The 17,478-nt window shown below is 44.6% G+C and overlaps 1 protein-coding gene across 3 annotated transcripts in view; it reads left to right on the top strand.

Annotated features, from left to right (window-relative positions):
- The window catches only part of SLC4A8 (solute carrier family 4 member 8), an 81,050-nt gene that overhangs the window by 43,946 nt on the left and 19,626 nt on the right, over positions 1–17,478 (top strand). For all 3 annotated transcript variants that reach the window (XM_047867975.1, XM_047867976.1, XM_047867977.1), the window contains 8 exons: positions 466–640; positions 1,240–1,373; positions 2,400–2,645; positions 6,092–6,197; positions 6,799–6,960; positions 9,857–9,970; positions 12,586–12,747; positions 13,645–13,896. In XM_047867975.1, coding sequence (XP_047723931.1) covers positions 466–640; positions 1,240–1,373; positions 2,400–2,645; positions 6,092–6,197; positions 6,799–6,960; positions 9,857–9,970; positions 12,586–12,747; positions 13,645–13,896 — 1,351 coding nt within the window. The remainder of the gene's footprint in view (positions 1–465; positions 641–1,239; positions 1,374–2,399; positions 2,646–6,091; positions 6,198–6,798; positions 6,961–9,856; positions 9,971–12,585; positions 12,748–13,644; positions 13,897–17,478) is intronic.

Below are 17,478 nucleotides of genomic sequence, written 5' to 3' on the forward strand. Positions count from 1 at the left end.
GACCACATGAACGAATTCTTACGTTAATTTCTCAACAGTAAGGTGGGTAGCTGTTCAGCGTAGGGAAGTGCATGTGATGGGGCTCTTTGGCTAGAATACATATATAATAAAACTAACGATTTTAATACCTTGAATGGATTTTGCACATTTCCTCCAAACAGCTCAGAATTTGCGGTTTGAAGCGATTACTTAATTTCACGTTAATTTTTTTGGGAACTCTTTATTGAATGGGCAATATGCACTCCCAAAGCAATTCTCTTTATGCTCGGGATAATCATTCAAATTCATGCCCTTGTTTGCAAATGGAATGTGTGCTGACCCCGGAGAGATTTCTTGTACTGGGGCTCACATCGAAGCCAAAGCATGTCTTCAGAGCACATTTGAAGTGGCTTTCAAATGTGCGCTGTTCAAATACTTCCGTGGAAGAGGGACTGCGTTAGAGGCCTGTTTGCCATGTTTCCACAGGCTGTTTGGGGGCTTGGTGTTGGACATCAAGCGGAAGGCCCCCTGGTACTGGAGCGACTACCGGGATGCACTCAGTTTACAGTGTTTGGCCTCCTTTCTGTTCCTGTACTGTGCCTGCATGTCACCTGTCATCACCTTTGGGGGATTGCTCGGAGAAGCCACTGAGGGACGCATAGTAAGGACTTTTTACCACTTCTCTTGGCCCCAACAGGAGTTAAAACATTGTGTTGGCAGGGAAGTCTGCTGAGAGGAAAATCCCCCGGGCTAGGGCTGAGGAGATTGGATTCTTTCTACTGAATACTGTGGTCTTCTGATTTCATACCAAGCAGCAACCTAGTTTTCCCTTTAGAACCGACTCTCGTCGGCTAGCACATCAATGTCACTAGCTGACTGCCCGGTTGAATTGCCTGGTGCTCAAAAGGGTGGAAAATGATAGATCAATGTCATATGAAATTTAATGTGACTCTGAATGACGGCTCATAGTACAAATGGTATCACTGTGCTTTCTGTGTATATTTAAGTACTGAATTGAGTCACTGAAGAACAGGACTTAGTTAAGGAATCCTATGTGGTTGGATTTGGGCACCTGGATTATCAAGACGGTATCCGTTTACAGGAGTATTAGACCGTGTGTATACTTCACTCTTGCTAAAATGAAATACAAGCAAATGGCTTGTCAGGGCACACATGAGAGCTAAGTCAGGAATGTGTATAAGCCCATGCTACTGGTTACAGATGGGCTATGGACTCTGATGATTTTTTTTCCCCCCTCAGAGTGCAATTGAATCCTTGTTTGGAGCCTCCATGACTGGGATCGCCTATTCCTTGTTTGCGGGACAGGCTCTCACCATCCTGGGAAGTACTGGGCCAGTGCTTGTATTTGAAAAGATTTTGTTCAAATTCTGCAAGTAAGACATTTGGTTTTCTGAAAACTCTAACTGGATGTGTTATTGTGCCGTTAGGGTTGAATGCCAGGATCCCGGGCGAGCATAATCAGGCAAATATTACTCTGGATTGTAAAAACCTAACGAAAGAACATCATTTGGTCTGTTGCCCTGCCCCCAGGTAGTACTGTACCTAAAATAGTAGATCTCCTAATCTTAAAGAGCTTTATTAATGTCCCTCAGCCATTGTTGAAGTCTTGACTTTTTATCTTTTTAAAAAATTTATTTATTTAAATTCAAGTTAGTTAGCACACAGTGTCGCACTGGAGTTTTCTTTCTCTAGCTAAGTCAAATTCCTTCATTTTCATTTCAAATCAAGTTTTTTAAAGTTTATTTGTTTATTTTGAGAGAGAGAGAGAGCGCACACAGAGGGGACAGAGAGAGAGAGGGAGAGAGAGATAATCCCAAGCATGCTCCCCACCATCAGCACGGAGCCCATGTGGGGCTCAAGCTCATGAACCGTGGGATCATGACCCAAGCCGAAGTTGGATGCTCAACCCACTGAGCCACCCAGGCGCCCCTTTCAAGTCAATTTTTAATTTGGCCTAAGACGCCCCCTTCATATTGTGGTTGCTACTGATGGTAGGGGCTTAGCAGTGCCTCCTTTCCCTATCAAATTTTTTCTTCATTTTGGATTGGACGTAGGAGCATGTGGAACATGGGCCAGCCCCTTTTTCCTAACTGTAAGAATAAGATCTGAATCAAGTTGGGCAGTAATGGCAGAAATGCATGTGGCCGATTCCTTCCTTCTCCACTTTCCGTGTCCTTGCTGTGGCAGATACTACCTGTGGGGCAAATATTACCCGTGGAGCAAATCTTTGGTCACAGCTGTCCCTGGGCATCATTTAGGAGTAAAGTACAGTCAGAATTAGGGGTAAACTGGGTTGCGGTACTGGAATGGATGAGATGAGATAAATTAACCACATTTCTGACCCTTTGTCTTGTAATTCACCCATCCATGCTTTTTGATGAACTTTGGTTTTGTTTCAGAGATTACGCTCTTTCGTACCTCTCCCTGCGAGCCTGTATCGGACTGTGGACTGCCTTCCTGTGTATTGTCCTTGTGGCAACTGATGCCAGTTCCCTTGTCTGTTACATTACCCGCTTCACTGAAGAGGCATTTGCCTCCCTGATTTGCATTATTTTCATCTATGAAGCAATAGAAAAGCTCATTCACCTGGCAGAGACCTACCCCATCCACATGCACAGCCAGCTGGACCACCTTAGCTTGTATTAGTAAGTATGCTTTCTGCTTGTCTTTTTTTTTTTTTAATTTTTTTTTTAACGTTTTATTTATTTTTGCGACAGAGAGAGACAGAGCATGAACGGGGGAGGGGCAGAGAGAGAGGGAGACACAGAATCGGAAGCAGGCTCCAGGCTCTGAGCCGTCAGCCCAGAGCCCGATGCGGGGCTCAAACTCACGGACCGCGAGATCGTGACCTGAGCTGAAGTCGGACGCTTAACTGACTGAGCCACCCAGGCGCCCCCTTTTTTTTTTTTTTTTAAATTGAGCAGTGGGCCTGCGTTTACTGGCTGATGCAGTGTACCCGGCAGTACTTGCGCCTTTTGTTAAGGAAGTGTCTTGCCCCTCTGTGAAATAAGGCTTAGATAGGGATGTGGAGACCCCAGGGGGCCTGCCAGAGAACAGCCAGAAGTGATGACAGAGAGGATGGACTAAGAACGAAACTCAGAGGGGACATGAGGAATGCTTTCCAGAGCACGGGCTTTTGGTTCCAGGCACGAGACAAAAGTAGGCTGCAAAGGTAGCAGGGAGAATTCAAGTGAGTTATTGGGAGGAACTTCTTTTTACAAGGATTTGTGAGTCCCTGAAGCATGTTATCAGGATCGTCTGAATGTATGTACAGGCTCCTCTTAGGAATCGTTAGGTAGAGATATACTAACAATTCTTTGCAGATCCACAGGTCTCTTACTCTGTTTCCTAAGGATCTAGTAATCTATTTACTTACATAGATTTCAATGCAAGAGACTGTTTTCTTCCCATGCCTGATACAGTTTGGATCAGGGGGAGAAGAAACATGGTATTTCGCCATGTTGTCAACCATCCAGGAGAGTCTGGTCCTAGAAACACTTCTTCTCTGGAATAGTATTCTCCAAATTATGACTAAAGATCCTCAACCTTTAGCTCGGTACATCAAATTCCCTGCCTTCTGGCTGTACATTTCTGATGTGGAGGGCCTGGTTGTAAAGTGAACAATTTCAACCCGAAACTGTCTGAGCAGAGAGCATACTGTATGGAGGGGTCTGCCAACTAGTCACGGATACATTTTTGTACGTTCTGCGTATTCATTTATTCCCCTTTTTAAGGTCAGAATTCATAAAAAACTTTTGTTAGAATTTGAAATTATTTTATTACAAAATAACAACCATTAGGGGAGTATAATCTTTGAAGCCTAGTGGATTGCTGATTGGCATTGGAGTAAGGTTCATTCTTCGACCTTTTTCTCAATCATTCATTTATTTGTTTAACAAACATTTGTTGAACACTTACTATATGCCGGGCATGGTTTTAGGCCCTGGAGACAGCAGTGAACATGGCAGACAAAGGATCTGCCCTCATGAGACCTAGTGGGGGAAGATTGACAAAAGTGACCAGCCTTGGACTGAGTAGACTTTGGATCTGGACACTGTAATTCTGTGTTAATACAGCTCAAGGTGGGATTTTTTTTAGTTGCATTCTACCGTTGGAGCTGTGAAGCTAGAACTCCCCAGCTCTTTAAATCATTTTATGTTAGTATGTGGAACTGATTTTTAAAAAAAATATATTTTATTGTCAAATTGGCTTCCATACAACACCCGGTGCTCATCCCAACAAGTGCCCTCCTCAATGCCCATCACCCATCTTCCCATCTCCCCCACCCCTCATCCACCCTTGGTTCTCTGTATTTAAGAGTCTCTTGTGGTTTGCCTCCCTCCCTCTCTGTTTGTAACTATTTTTTTTTTCTCTTCCCTTCCCCCATGGTCTTCTGTTAGGTTTCTCAAGATCCACATATGAGTGAAGATATATGATATCTGTCCTTCTCTGACTGACTTATTTCACTCAGCATAATACCTTCCAAGTATGTGGAACTGATTTTTTAAGAGCAGTTTTAGGTTCACAGCAAAGTTGAGCAGAGGATACAGAGAGTTTCCATCCACCCCTTGCTCCCACACATGTGCAGTCTCCCCCACTATCAGCATCCCGTGCACCAGAGTGCTAAGTTTGTTGCAAACAATGAATTTACATGGAGACATCATTATCACCCAAAGCCTATAGTTTACATTAGGGTTCACTCTTGGTGTTGTACATTCTATGAGTTTTGATTGATCTATAAATAATATATCCACTATTATAGTATCATACAGAATAGTTCACTGCCTTAAAGATCTGTGCTCTGAGGGCACCTGGGAGGGGGCTCATTCGGTTAAGCCTCCTACTCTTGGTTTCAGCTCAGGTCATGGTCTCACAGTTCATGAAATGGAGCCCCGCACTGGGCTCCGCACTGAGAGTGTGGAGCCTGCTTAGGATTCTTTCTCTCTCCCTCTCTCTCTGCACCTCCCCTGCTCATGCTCTCTCTCTGTCTCTCTCTCTCTCTGTCTCTCTCTCTCAAAAAAAAAATATTTGGTGCTCTGCCTACCCATCTCTCGGTACCACTCCAAACCCTGGCAAGCATTGACCTTTTTACTGTCGTCATCATTTTGCCTTTTCAGCAATGTCATATAGTTGTAATCCTGCAGTATGTAGGCTTTTCTGATTGGCTTTGTGTACTTAGTGTTATTGCCTTAAAGGTCTTTAATGCCTTTTAATGGCTTGATAGTTCGTTCTTTTTAGTGCTGAATAATAGTCCATTGTGTAGTTATAGATATAGTGCATCCATTCACCTACTGAAGGACATCTTCGGTGCTTCCAAGTTTGGGATTGATTTTGTAGACCTAAATGTAGGACTTTATGGCTTTCCCTATTACGTCTTATTTTGTTGATTTCCTCCTATTACAATCTACTGAGATCTTTTTGTATTTTAATTCTGTTGTACTATATCCTTAGAAGGTATGCTCATTAAATCCACAGAGGATGCAAAGTTAGTGGGAATGGCTATGTTCATTGTGGGACTGGGAGGCCGCATGTTGGCCAGAGGGACAAGTCTGATCTGGTCTGGTTAGGTACAAGAGGAGACCATGGTGGTGGGATATTACCAGGAATAATGCAGTGTCGGGACAAGCTTGCATCACAATTCCGGGAGCCTCTGATATTGAGAGCATATTGAGAATGTGGCAGGGTATAGAGAGCAGGAGATATCCAGGCTCGGAGAAGACTGTTGAGAGCCAAATGGGGTAGCAGGTCCTCCTTGCTTTATAGATTGAATTTCACGGGAAGGGCCTAAGCAAAAGAAACTAAGCAAGGAGACCACCAAGAACCATTCTGTGCCAAGCTTGGTGGTCGGCACAATTTAATTTAAGGCCCATGTGCCGATTTGTGTCTGTGTTTATAATGGCTGACTGAAAAATAAGGATGTGGTTGGGCTTACCCATGGGCCTCAAGCAACAGGACCAATCTCAGGGACCTGAGATGGGCAAAGGAGAAACGAGGCAGGCTCTGACAGGGGCTTTAGTCCAGTCATGGCTAAAACTATTTAATCAAATACTTGGCTGCTTTCCTCAGGAATCCTTTTTTCTTGTTCCCTCAGCTGCAGGTGTACTCTCCCAGAAAATCCAAACAACCATACCCTGCAGTACTGGAAGGACCACAATATCGTGACAACAGAAGTCCACTGGGCCAACCTGACTGTTAGCGTAAGTCTGGGAGTTGTATTGTAGCACTGTGACTGCCAAGTTTAAGTGCGGTAGCCCTTCAGCATGGTCTGGCGTTTTCAAAAATAAATGTTGTTTGTTTGTTTGTTTGTTTGTTTGTTTAAACTATTCTTGCTGACCCTTTTCCCCAGCAAAAGTTCTCTTGTACATAAAGGGAAAAGAAGATTGCCTTTCTCTTCCCTCCCACGTACACCCTACCCAGGGTCCCTGCACTAGGGATATGTGGGGATGAAACCGGGCAGGGCGGGGGCACACCCAGGTTTCTGAGGCTGGCAGAACATTCCGATTTGGAAGTCCTCTGTAAGATAAACAGTACGAATTGCCAGAGCCCTCCCAGAGCTTCATGCTTGCTTGGGACCATCCTGGTTTCATTTTCCAAAGCGTCTAAGGACTCTAAGTAGTCACCGTACTCAGAAGGAGCCTGTGCAAGCGAGAGCGCCACAAGCACACGGGTCAATGGACACTGCCGGCAGCCTGCACTCCCCAGCAACCGTGGGACGACAGGGAGGGGTGGGCTCAGAAGGCCAGAGCTATTTATTCCCTCGTGCCTGCCTTTCATCACCCAGAATGCTTGTTCCCGCAGGAGTGCCAGGAGATGCACGGAGAGTTCACGGGATCTGCGTGCGGCCATCATGGACCCTATACTCCTGATGTGCTCTTTTGGTCCTGCATTCTCTTCTTCACCACCTTCATCCTCTCGAGCACCTTAAAGACATTTAAGACAAGTCGCTATTTCCCAACCAGAGTAGGTAGCACCCTCATACATTTCTTCCGCGTTAGAATTCTAATATAACAGAGTCTATTCTCAGCTTCCATGCTGCTTGCTGAGTAGAGTGGCAGGTGGCAAGTTCCAGATGTCCCGGCAAGCCCCACTGTGGCATTCTCTTCTAGTGTCTGGCAGCCTTTCGTAAATGTGTGGTGTGGGCTGAGGGGTTAATACTCAGGATTTTTTCGATTAAAAGTGCCGGGTGATGGGTGCCTTGCTGGCTCATTCAGTAGAGCACACAACTCTTGATCTTGGACTCGTAAATTCAAGCCCCACATTGATGGGTAGAGATTGCTTTAAAAAAAGAAAAAAGTGTCAGGGGAGTTTAAGGGGGTTCTGCAAAAGCTCTTAACCCTCAATTTCCAGAGTGCTGTGAAGTGTCCTTTCCAGGATGCTGGGAGATGGAGTATGCAATAGCTGGAGCTGGCTGCTAAATATAGTAAAGCGGGATGATCACTTTGGATACGTAGGGGACCCCAAAGTCTCTTCCCAGGGATGTCTCTTGTGGCAGTTTGTGAAATCACCGGGGACATTGACTGCAGCGGCCAGAATACTCCTGACTTGGTTTGCTTGACTCTTTGAAGCCTCAGTAATCTGATACAAATGGTGCTGTTTGATCATGACCAGTTCTAGTAGAGCGGAATCAGAGGCTGGGTGTAGAGCGGCGAAAAGGGGCCACTTTTGCTTTGAAAAGGAGTTCAAAGCATGAGAAATGGTGGGTTTTCTGGAAGTGAGGGTTCGGTCAGGTACATTTGCAGGGCAGGAAGTCCGAATGGGTGGGGAGCTCAGTTGATTAGCTGTCTATGGTACACTCATGCAGGAAAAACACATTCTTAGAATTCCGCGATGCTACATTGTAGTTAAGGGAAACATATTGAATTAGTTCTGGGTCATTGTTTCTGATGTGGACAAATAGTTAATAAGGGCAGTTCTCTACTAGCTACTTGCTGAGGCCTGGGTTAAGTGCTGTCAGGGATATAGAAGTTTAAAACATGGTCTCTGCCATCATATAGGAAGGAGAAACATACGAAATGTACAGGTCCATATGATACAGTGTAAAGGGTTGGGCGCCAACTGGGATGCAAGGGGTCATAGGAGTTCAGAGGAGGGAAGGGCCACTGGGCCCCAGGATGGTCAGATGGACCCAAGATGGCTCATGATGGTGGGGGCAGGTACAGGTTCAGAGAATTGTGTAACATTCAGAAGAGAACTGACAAAACCAGGGCCAGGAAGCTGCAAACCTCAGGTTTCAAAGGAAAACAAAGTCAGGTTAAGATATATTTTGGATAAGATATATTTTGCTCTGCCTCTGTTGGAAGTTCAGATTAAGGCAGACACTGGGCGTTTTAGAGGCATTGTATTTTATAAAAGCTGAACTAAACTATAACGTCCTCCTAGGCACAAAATGGTGATGAGTGCTATGGAGAAATTTTTTTTTAATTTACATCCAAGTTAGTTAGCATATAGTGCAACAGTGATTTCAGGAGTAGATTCCTTAATGCCCCTTGCCCATATAGCCCATCCCCCCTCCCACAACCCCTCCAGTAACCATCTGTTCTCCATATTTAAGAGTCTTTTATGTTTTGTCCCCCTCCCTGTTTTTATATTAGTTTTGCTTCCCTTCCCTTATGTTCATCTGTTTTGCTATGGAGAAAATTAAGCAGAAAAGGAGCATAGGCGGTGCTGGAGTAGAGAATGGTGACCAATTGCAAGTAGGATCATCAGAGAAGATCTCATAGGGAAGGTGATCTTTGTATGAACATAGGGAGGTGAGGGAGCTACCCAAGAAGTTACTTGGAGAAAAAGCATTCTAGACAAGAGGGATAAGCAAGTACAAAGACCCTAAGGTGGGATGTTTAAGAAACAATAGAGTTGGGGGGGGTGCCTGGGTGGCTCAGTCGGTTGAGCGTCTGACTTCGGCTCAGGTCATGATCTCACAGTTTGTGAGCTCGAGCCCCGCATCGGGCTCTGTGCTGACAGCTCAGAGCCTGGAGCCCGCCCGCTTCCCATTCTGTGTCTCCCTCTCTCTCTGCCCCTCCTCCGCTCATGCTCTGTCTCTGTCTCTGTCTCTCTGTCTCTCTCTCTCTCTGTCAAAAATAAATATTTAAAAAATTTTTTTTAAAAAAAGAAAAGAAAATACACAACGGAGTGGTCTGTATGGCTGGAGCAGAGTGAACGAGTGGGAGAGCGTTAGAAGCTGGGCTTCTAATGATTTCAATGTGTGGGCCTCATAGGCCGAGGCCTTTTGGGTTTTTATCTCAGTGAAATGAGGAACCATTTCAGGGTTTTTGTGGATTGACATAGTCCAACTTGTATAGTCAGTCCAATGGCTTTAAAGGGGGGCTGAAGCAAGTGTCTGCTGTACTTAAGAGAGACAAGAGCTGATGGTGACCTTGGTCTGGGTAGGAACAGTGGAGGTGGTGAGAAGTGCTCAGATCCGGGATTTGTTCTGGAGGTAGAGCCAACAGGGCTTGGATGCAGGTAGATGAGGTGTCGGGCATGAGGGAGAAGAGTCGATGCTGTCACCAAGGCCCTTGGCTGGTACAAATGGACCTTAACTGGCCCCAGAAAATCTTATTCCAAGTTCTCAGAACTATTGCCCAGACCTGGGCACAAATGCTCCAAATAGAGCTCTTCCCAGTCAGGGTGGTCACATTAGAGTTTGCCAAATGGTTCATTCTCCCTCATCATATCCACCCTTTGGGGGTATTAACTTGGGCATATTAACATATTCCTGTTGTTTACATGTGGTTGTATTAATTCAATTATAACATTAAAGCATTCTTCTGAGGACTTTTAAACCTTTTACATTGCAAAATTCTCTTCTACTGCATTGAGCCTAATAAAACACTTTTCCAATCCTTTCTCATGCCAGGTACGCTCCATGGTGAGTGACTTTGCTGTTTTCCTCACTATCTTCACAATGGTGATTATTGATTTTTTGATTGGAATCCCATCACCAAAACTTCAAGTTCCCAGTGTGTTCAAGGTAAACAGCTTTCAGGGTACTTGGTGCCCTCATGTGGTTTCCTAGAATCTGGTCCCAAGTGAATTTCAAAGGCCTTTCCATATCCTAATCCTGCGTTCTGCAGTCCCCGAAATCTAAACTTTGTCCCTCATGCCTTACCTTTCAGAAGAGCAAACTCTTAAGGCTTGGCTGAGTTCCAGCCACAAAACTCCAAGAACAGAACATCTAAGGTGGTTTAATGAATGAAAAGTTAAGATTTACAATAGTGGAATGTGCATGTTTACTTAAATACATACCTCATACAGTGGAAATGTGGGTCCTTGGAGCAAGTCTGATTAATAGCACTTTCCTTGAGCTTCAGCTGTGTATGGGCACTGGGAAGGGGTAAGAAGTTAAATTAGGGTTGGCCCCTCTCCTTCAGGATCTTGCCTTGTGAAAAGGTGAGCCGGCCTGGGGGCTTCACCCACGGTCTAATGCTCCTACCAGAGTAACCGGGACAGCTCTTCAACCCTATTTCATCGTTTCTTTATATAACTCTCTACAATCTACAATATGTTGCTGAAAATGTATACATAAAAGAACTAAAACAAATGATCTGTATGTGGGGACTCCAGATCTGTTTCAGTGTAAGGGCACCGAGTAACAGAGAAGATGGGAAGGCTGAGCTGGGTTCCATAGAGCCCCACAGACCAGAGGGGAGGGAAAGCCTGGGCATACTCAGTGACTGGAGAAGAATCATAAGATGAGAAGAACAGGAGAGGCTGGGGAAGAGAAAGAAGACAGGAAGAAAGGCAGCCCTTGACTTGTAAACATCCCTGTACCCTGTGCCTTTGTCTTCCCTTTCTCCCTCCCTCCCTCCCTGAAATAGGCCCGGTTAAAAATATCTCTTTCCATATTGCCTGAAGATTTTTTATTTTATTTCGTTAAATGCACTGAAATGCCATCAGCTAGAAATTTGTGGATTGAAAAACACCCTTCTTAAAAATATAATTCCTTTGAGAATATGTCATTCTCACCTTTGTGTGAATGAGGGCAATCAGCTTTCTTTCTAATACCTAGCTGAGGTCAGCCCTCCAGGAGGAATGGATTTTGTGTAAAAATAAGTAATTTGAGAACCTTAAGCAGTCCTTGGAAAGGTTCCCTGATGGGTAGGCTTAGATAGTCAGAAAGTGCTGAATTTCTGGGACATCTGGGAAGAAGGCCCCCAGGAGGTAGGGGAGAGATGGGAAGGGAAAATGGGAGAATGTCAAAGACAATGCTGCTTGTTGGCAGGCCTTGCTTTCAGGAAGCAGAGGAGAAATTTTCTTCCTTCTTTCCTTCCCTGTTATACCACATGGCCCCCAGTGATGAAAACCCAGTCTGGGGCGCCTGGGTGGCGCAGTCGGTTAAGCGTCCGACTTCAGCCAGGTCACGATCTCGCGGTCCGGGAGTTCGAGCCCCGCGTCAGGTTCTGGGCTGGTGGCCTGGAGCCTGTTTCTGATTCTGTGTTTCCCTCTCTCTCTGCCCCTCCCCCATTCATGCTCTGTCTCTCTCTGTCCCAAAAATAAATAAACGTTGAAAAAAAAATTAAAAAAAAAAAAAAGAAAACCCAGTCTGAAGGCTAGTACTATTACTAATGTGTTAATGTCAGTCAGAGTTTAGTAAATTTTTGTGTTGGCCTAAGAACTTAACTGTCACATAGAACATTGTTACGAAGGAGACATAGATCCTATAAACTTTCAGAACTTAGCCCATTCATGATTTGGGATCTGGTGACATTGTTGAAGAGTCTTTGAATCCTAGAGTCACGACCAATGGGGAACCAAGTACTTTGGATGGAACAGTCTTTGCTTTGTTCATTGAATTTGGTTCAATTCTGAGCCAGTTTGTATGCCCAGCCTTTCATCTTCCATTACTACTTGCCAAACAAGGGGAACTTTTCTTCCCCAGAGTACCTGGGGGAGTTTGAGGATGTCAAAAGTACCCTAAGAGAGTTTAGGTATGTCATGAACACCCAAATAAGATTTATGAACAGTAGTGGTCTTATAGGAGCATTGGAGAGGGTCCTAGATTAAACAAGCCCCAAGTTCAGTAGTCTTGGGCTCCTCTCTCAAATCTCTAGTACCTGGGCTCCTGTTTTACTGCTGATGGGAGAAGGCCCCTGGGCCGATGCAATCTAAGCCCATGAGATTCCATGCAACTGGCTCTACTTTGCCTTTATTTGTGCTGTAGACATGCATTATATGGCTTCTGGAGGGGAGCAATGAGGAGGATATTCTAAATTATTTATATTTGCTTTAATTATAATTGTGTTAAATTCTTTTTTGTCAATAGACTTGTTATTTTACTTGGGCTAATGTTAAGTTAAAGGTGGTGGCGGGTTTGGAGAGTAGGGGCAGGAAGTGAAGTATTAATGAGTGTTTCACAGGAAGTTGATAATCGAGGATTGACTCAAAGAGGATTTGGAACAAGGTCATAGATTTCCTAAGAAGTTGCTACTAAGGAGTTACTTTCTTGACTTTTGTTGTTGTTGTTGTTGTTGTTAGGATTCTCATTTAGGAGTAAAAACAATGTGGATATTGTGATTCAGTTTAATCTCTTTTGCCCTAATGACTATAGTTAAAGTACAAAACAAAACTTTATTTTTTCCCCTTTAGCCAACAAGAGATGATCGAGGGTGGATTATTAGTCCCATTGGCCCCAATCCCTGGTGGACTGTGATAGCTGCAATTATCCCAGCTCTTCTCTGTACTATCTTAATATTCATGGACCAGCAGATCACAGCTGTCATCATTAACAGAAAGGAACACAAGCTCAAGGTAACAAAAAGTTCTGACCTCGAGGACGAATGGTAGCCGGTTACTTTTTTTTTTTTTTTTTTTTTTTTTAGGGTAAGCCCCTTTAGACAAGAACTATAGAACCTGAGTAAAAGCAGTCATAGAAGGAGCTCATAAAATGTTTCCAGAGGTTTCTGATTCCTCAATTAGTGACAAAGATTGGTTTGGAGATGAAACCAGAGTAGAGCATGATGAAATGGTGTGAAAGGAGCTTGGACTCTGTTAGTTTCCTCTCAAACCTGTGCGGAAGGTGGGTGGGCACAGTTCCTTGTGGTCCCTATACAGGCTTGTCTTTCTGAGGTTCAGGTCAGGGCTTGGGCCACTGTTTCCGAGAGTCAAGTATTCTCCCATTGGTGTCCTTTACTGGAGTTTCCAGACTGAACCTTGAGTCCAAGGATTCCAAGGAGGTAGGTTTGAGTCCAGCACATTTATCGGTGAGAGGCTTCATGCCTTCATCTCTGTTCTTCCCTTACTTAGAGTAGGCAAATCCATATTTGGCAAGGATCTGGGGGTGTTTGTGTGGAGCCATTTACCTCCAACTCCTATATTGTCTACCACTAGAATGGTCAAGGTGTGCCTTGGCCTCTGGTTACTCTGCCAAGAAAGGATGAATCTTTGAATGCATGAGACTCAGGGTGAAATCTGGGGACACTTGAATGAAAAATGGATATGGCATGTATATGACAGGGTAAGGTTTCTCTTTTTCTTCTCTGTTCCCTCCAAACCAGGAGGGGCTGGAAGACTCATCTGGGATATCTGGACCCCTTCTTCCTTACCCATACACTCCCTCCTGCTTTGGGCCTGAGGCTCTTAGCTCACTGTTCTGTGCCCCACTACAGCCAGCCCATTGGTGGTGACAGAGACTCTATTTCCCCACAGAAAGGCTGTGGCTACCACCTGGACCTGCTGATGGTGGCCATCATGCTGGGTGTCTGCTCCATCATGGGCTTGCCCTGGTTTGTGGCGGCAACTGTCCTGTCCATCACACATGTGAACAGCCTCAAACTAGAATCTGAGTGCTCTGCTCCTGGAGAACAACCCAAGTTCTTGGGCATCCGAGAACAAAGAGTGACGGGCCTTATGATCTTTGTGCTGATGGGCTGCTCAGTCTTCATGACGGCCATATTAAAGGTAATTATTCATTCACTCGTTAGATGGATATTGACTGCCTGATTTGTGTCAGGAATTCTGGGAATACAGTGATAGTGAAACAGATACATGTACAAATATCTGTCCTGAAAGAGCTAACTCTAGCAGAGTAAAGCAGATAAGGAAGTTAGTTAAGAGGGGCACCTGGGTGGCTCAGTTAAGCATCCAACTTTGGCTCAGGTCATGATCTCACGGTTGGTGGGTTTGAGCCCCACATTGGACTCTGTGCTGACAGCTCAGATCCTGGAGCCTGCTTCGGATTCTGTGTCTCCCTCTCTCTCTGCCCGGCCCCCACTCATGCTCTGTTTCTCTCTGTCTCAAAAATAAATAAACATAAAAAAAAATTTAAAAAAAAAAGGAATTTAGTTAAGAACACAAAAACGAGGGGCGCCTGGCTGGCTCAGTCAGTGGAGGGTGTGACTCTTGATCTTGGGGTGGTGGGTTCGAGCCCCATGTTGGTGTAGAGATTACTTAAAAATAAAGTGTAGTAAGTGTAGAGATTACTTAAAAATAAAATCTTAAAAAAAAAAAAAAGAGGAGGGGGAGGATAAGAAAAGAAAGAAAACAAACATAGTAATTATAGAATATGATAAATGATTAATGGAAATATTTGGTGCTCTCTGGTGCTATAGAGAAATAAGGGAGTGCTGTTTTAGTCCGTGTGGTTGGAGAAGGCCTCTCTGCAGAGATGGTATTTAAGATGAGATGGAACTGGTCATGCCATGGATGGTGGGAGATGGCATGGGGGAAGGGAGAGAAGCAGTCTAGGCAGGCCCTGAGATGGGAAGGAGTGATATGTATACTAAGAAATATCAGGGCCGGGGAGCCTGGGTGGCTCAGTCAGTTAAGCGTCCGACTTCAGCTCAGGTCATGATCTTGTGGTCCGTGAGTTCGAGCCCCACATCGGACTCTGTGTGACAGCTCAGAGCCTAGAGTCTGCTTCCGATTCTATGTCTCCCTCTCTCTCTGCCCCTCCCCTGCTCATGCTCTGTCTCTCTCTGTCTCAAAAATAAATAAAAACATTAAAAACATTAAAAAAGAAAAAGAAATATCAGGGCCATGTGGCTCAAGGCAGGAACACAATGAGATGAGAGTGAAGACTAGGTGGGGGCAGATCATGCAGGGCCTTGTTGAGTCTGGTAAAGGTACCCTTTGAAGAGTTTTAGCAGGCAAGGGACATGATCTATTTAGTATTTTTATTTATTACTTTTTTTTTCTTTTTAAAAAACATTTATTATTTATTTTGAGCATGCCTGAGAGCCGGGGAGGGACAGAGAGAGAGAGGGAAAAAGAGAATCCCAAGCAGGTTCCACATTGTCAGTGCGGACCCCGATGTGGCACTCAGTCCCATGAACTGTGAGATCATGACCTGAGCCGAAATCAAGAGTTGGACACCCAACCGACTTAGCCACCCAGGCGCCCCCCTCCCCCATTTAGTATTTTTAAAAGATCACTCCAGTGATGTCTAGAGAATAAGTTTTTAGGGTTGGGAAAAATAGAGAGACTAGTGAGGCTATACTATAGGTGGGAGATGATGGTGACTTGGCTAAAGAAGGTTGTAGTAGGGCTGGATAAAAGGCATGTCTTCTGTGTATCTTGGAGGCAGATCCAAGGATCTTGCCGGTTGACTGGATGTGGAATGGAGTGTGGAAAAGGGAAAGATCAAAATGCCTTCCAGGTTTTGGACTTGACCATCTGGATGGAGAGTAGTGATATTTAAGATGGAGAAGACTGCCTGAAGGAGGAAATGATTTTGTGAGAGGTGGTGGGGCTATGGACAGATTTTGGGTGAGATATCCAGGAAGCAACTGAGTGAAAAAGCTAGAGGGAGGCTCTGGATTAAAAATATAAATGTGGAAGTCAACAGCAGTTAGTGGTATTGAAAGCCATGGGAGTAGATCAGGTCGCTCAGGGAGCAGGGTAGATGTAAAACAGAAGTAGGACCAGAGAGATGAGCAGAGTCTAAGGAGCTCCAATATTTAGAAGTTGGGTAGAGGAGGAGACAGCAACACAGACTCAGAAGGAGATGCCGGAAAGGTAGAAGGGAAACCATGGTGTCAGGGAAGCCAAACGAGGGGAATTTTTCCAGAAGGAGGGATTGGTTAGAAACTGTCTAGAAAGATGAAGACTAAACCAAGCCATTGGATTTGGCAATGAGGAGGCCTAACATGACTTGACGAGAGCAGATTCAGTGGAGTGATAGGGCAGAGGCTGAATTACAGGGGAGTGAAGAGTAAATAGGAGGTGAAAAGTAAAGACAGCGTGGGCAGACAACTCTTTCAAGAGATTTTTCTGTGAAGTGGAATGGAAACTAGGCAGTGGCTGGTGTGAGGTGTGGGGTTAAAAGAGGATTTTTTGAAAGATGGGAGACACCTCAAACATGAGAAAAAAATATTTAGTTTTGTGGGTGGAAGGCTTGTGTCTGGGAAAAATGGGGTGAAAAGGAAAGTTCTATGGCTGTAACGCCAAACCCCAAACATTCTGGAGCACTTACTTGGCTCCCTTGCCTCCTTTCCCCTTCTTTTTTGGTGAATCTTCAACCACCCCAGCCTGCACTGCAAGTGCTATTTAGGGGTGACAACTGAGAGAAATGGGAAAGGATTTGGAACCATCTTCCTGGCTCCTTACTTTCCACCCAATCTCGCCACCTCTCCTCATACCCCCTGCCCCCTTCTACTCTCTGTCCCCAGCCCAGCCCCTGCTCCCACCTCTGGTCTGCCTGCCATCTGGAGGAGCCCAAAGATTGCCGCTCCTCCAGGAAGGTAACCACGAAGCCATGGGAGTAGGCATCGCCTTGCCTTCCTAGAACTGGCTCAGAAGGATTCTTTCAGAAAACCATTCAATAGTTCCGACAAGCAAGGTTAGCACCAAACTGAGATGTCTACTCACTGTACAGTTGAAACAGCGTAAAATCCAATGGGGACTTTCTAGTTCTGAGAATTATGTTTGAGAATGTTCTTTAGCCTCAGAATAAAAGCAAGTCAAGTTTAGTCTTCAGCTATGAGACTTCCCTTGCCTTAATTCCATAGGCCTCATTTCCCTACCTCCTAGAGTTGCCTTGAAGATTACCTAGATTGCTAGGTGTGATATGATAGGTGCGTATATATATTCAAGTGCAATATAATAATGTTGCTGTTTCTCCCCAAATCATTCTCCCTCTGATACCTCCCCATTTCTACCCTCAAGTCTCTGGTTAGCAAAAAGGAAACTTTTTAGTCCATGTTAAAATACACCAAATCCCTGAGATGATTGCTTGTATGATTAGAAAAAATTTGAAAGGTATCGGTTCCGTACAAGAGGGATGTGTGTGTGTCTGCCCATCCCCATGGAGGAAAAAGAACCTGACGGATAAAATGTGAGGCCTAGGATTTAACTAGGGCTGGATTACACATATGTGTAATCATTTCATTTCAGAACAAAATAATTTTTATCATTGTCAGCTTCTGGTTTTGCTTCTACTTCTAAATCATGCAAAGGCAGCAGAAACTAATGCAATGTTTACGTGGTGATTTTGTGACTTTGTTTCCTTGGAGATTTAAAAGTTTATGTAGTCTTGAGTGCATT

The sequence above is a fragment of the Prionailurus viverrinus genome, chromosome B4 (assembly GCF_022837055.1).
Source record: "Prionailurus viverrinus isolate Anna chromosome B4, UM_Priviv_1.0, whole genome shotgun sequence".
NCBI lineage: Eukaryota > Metazoa > Chordata > Mammalia > Carnivora > Felidae > Prionailurus > Prionailurus viverrinus.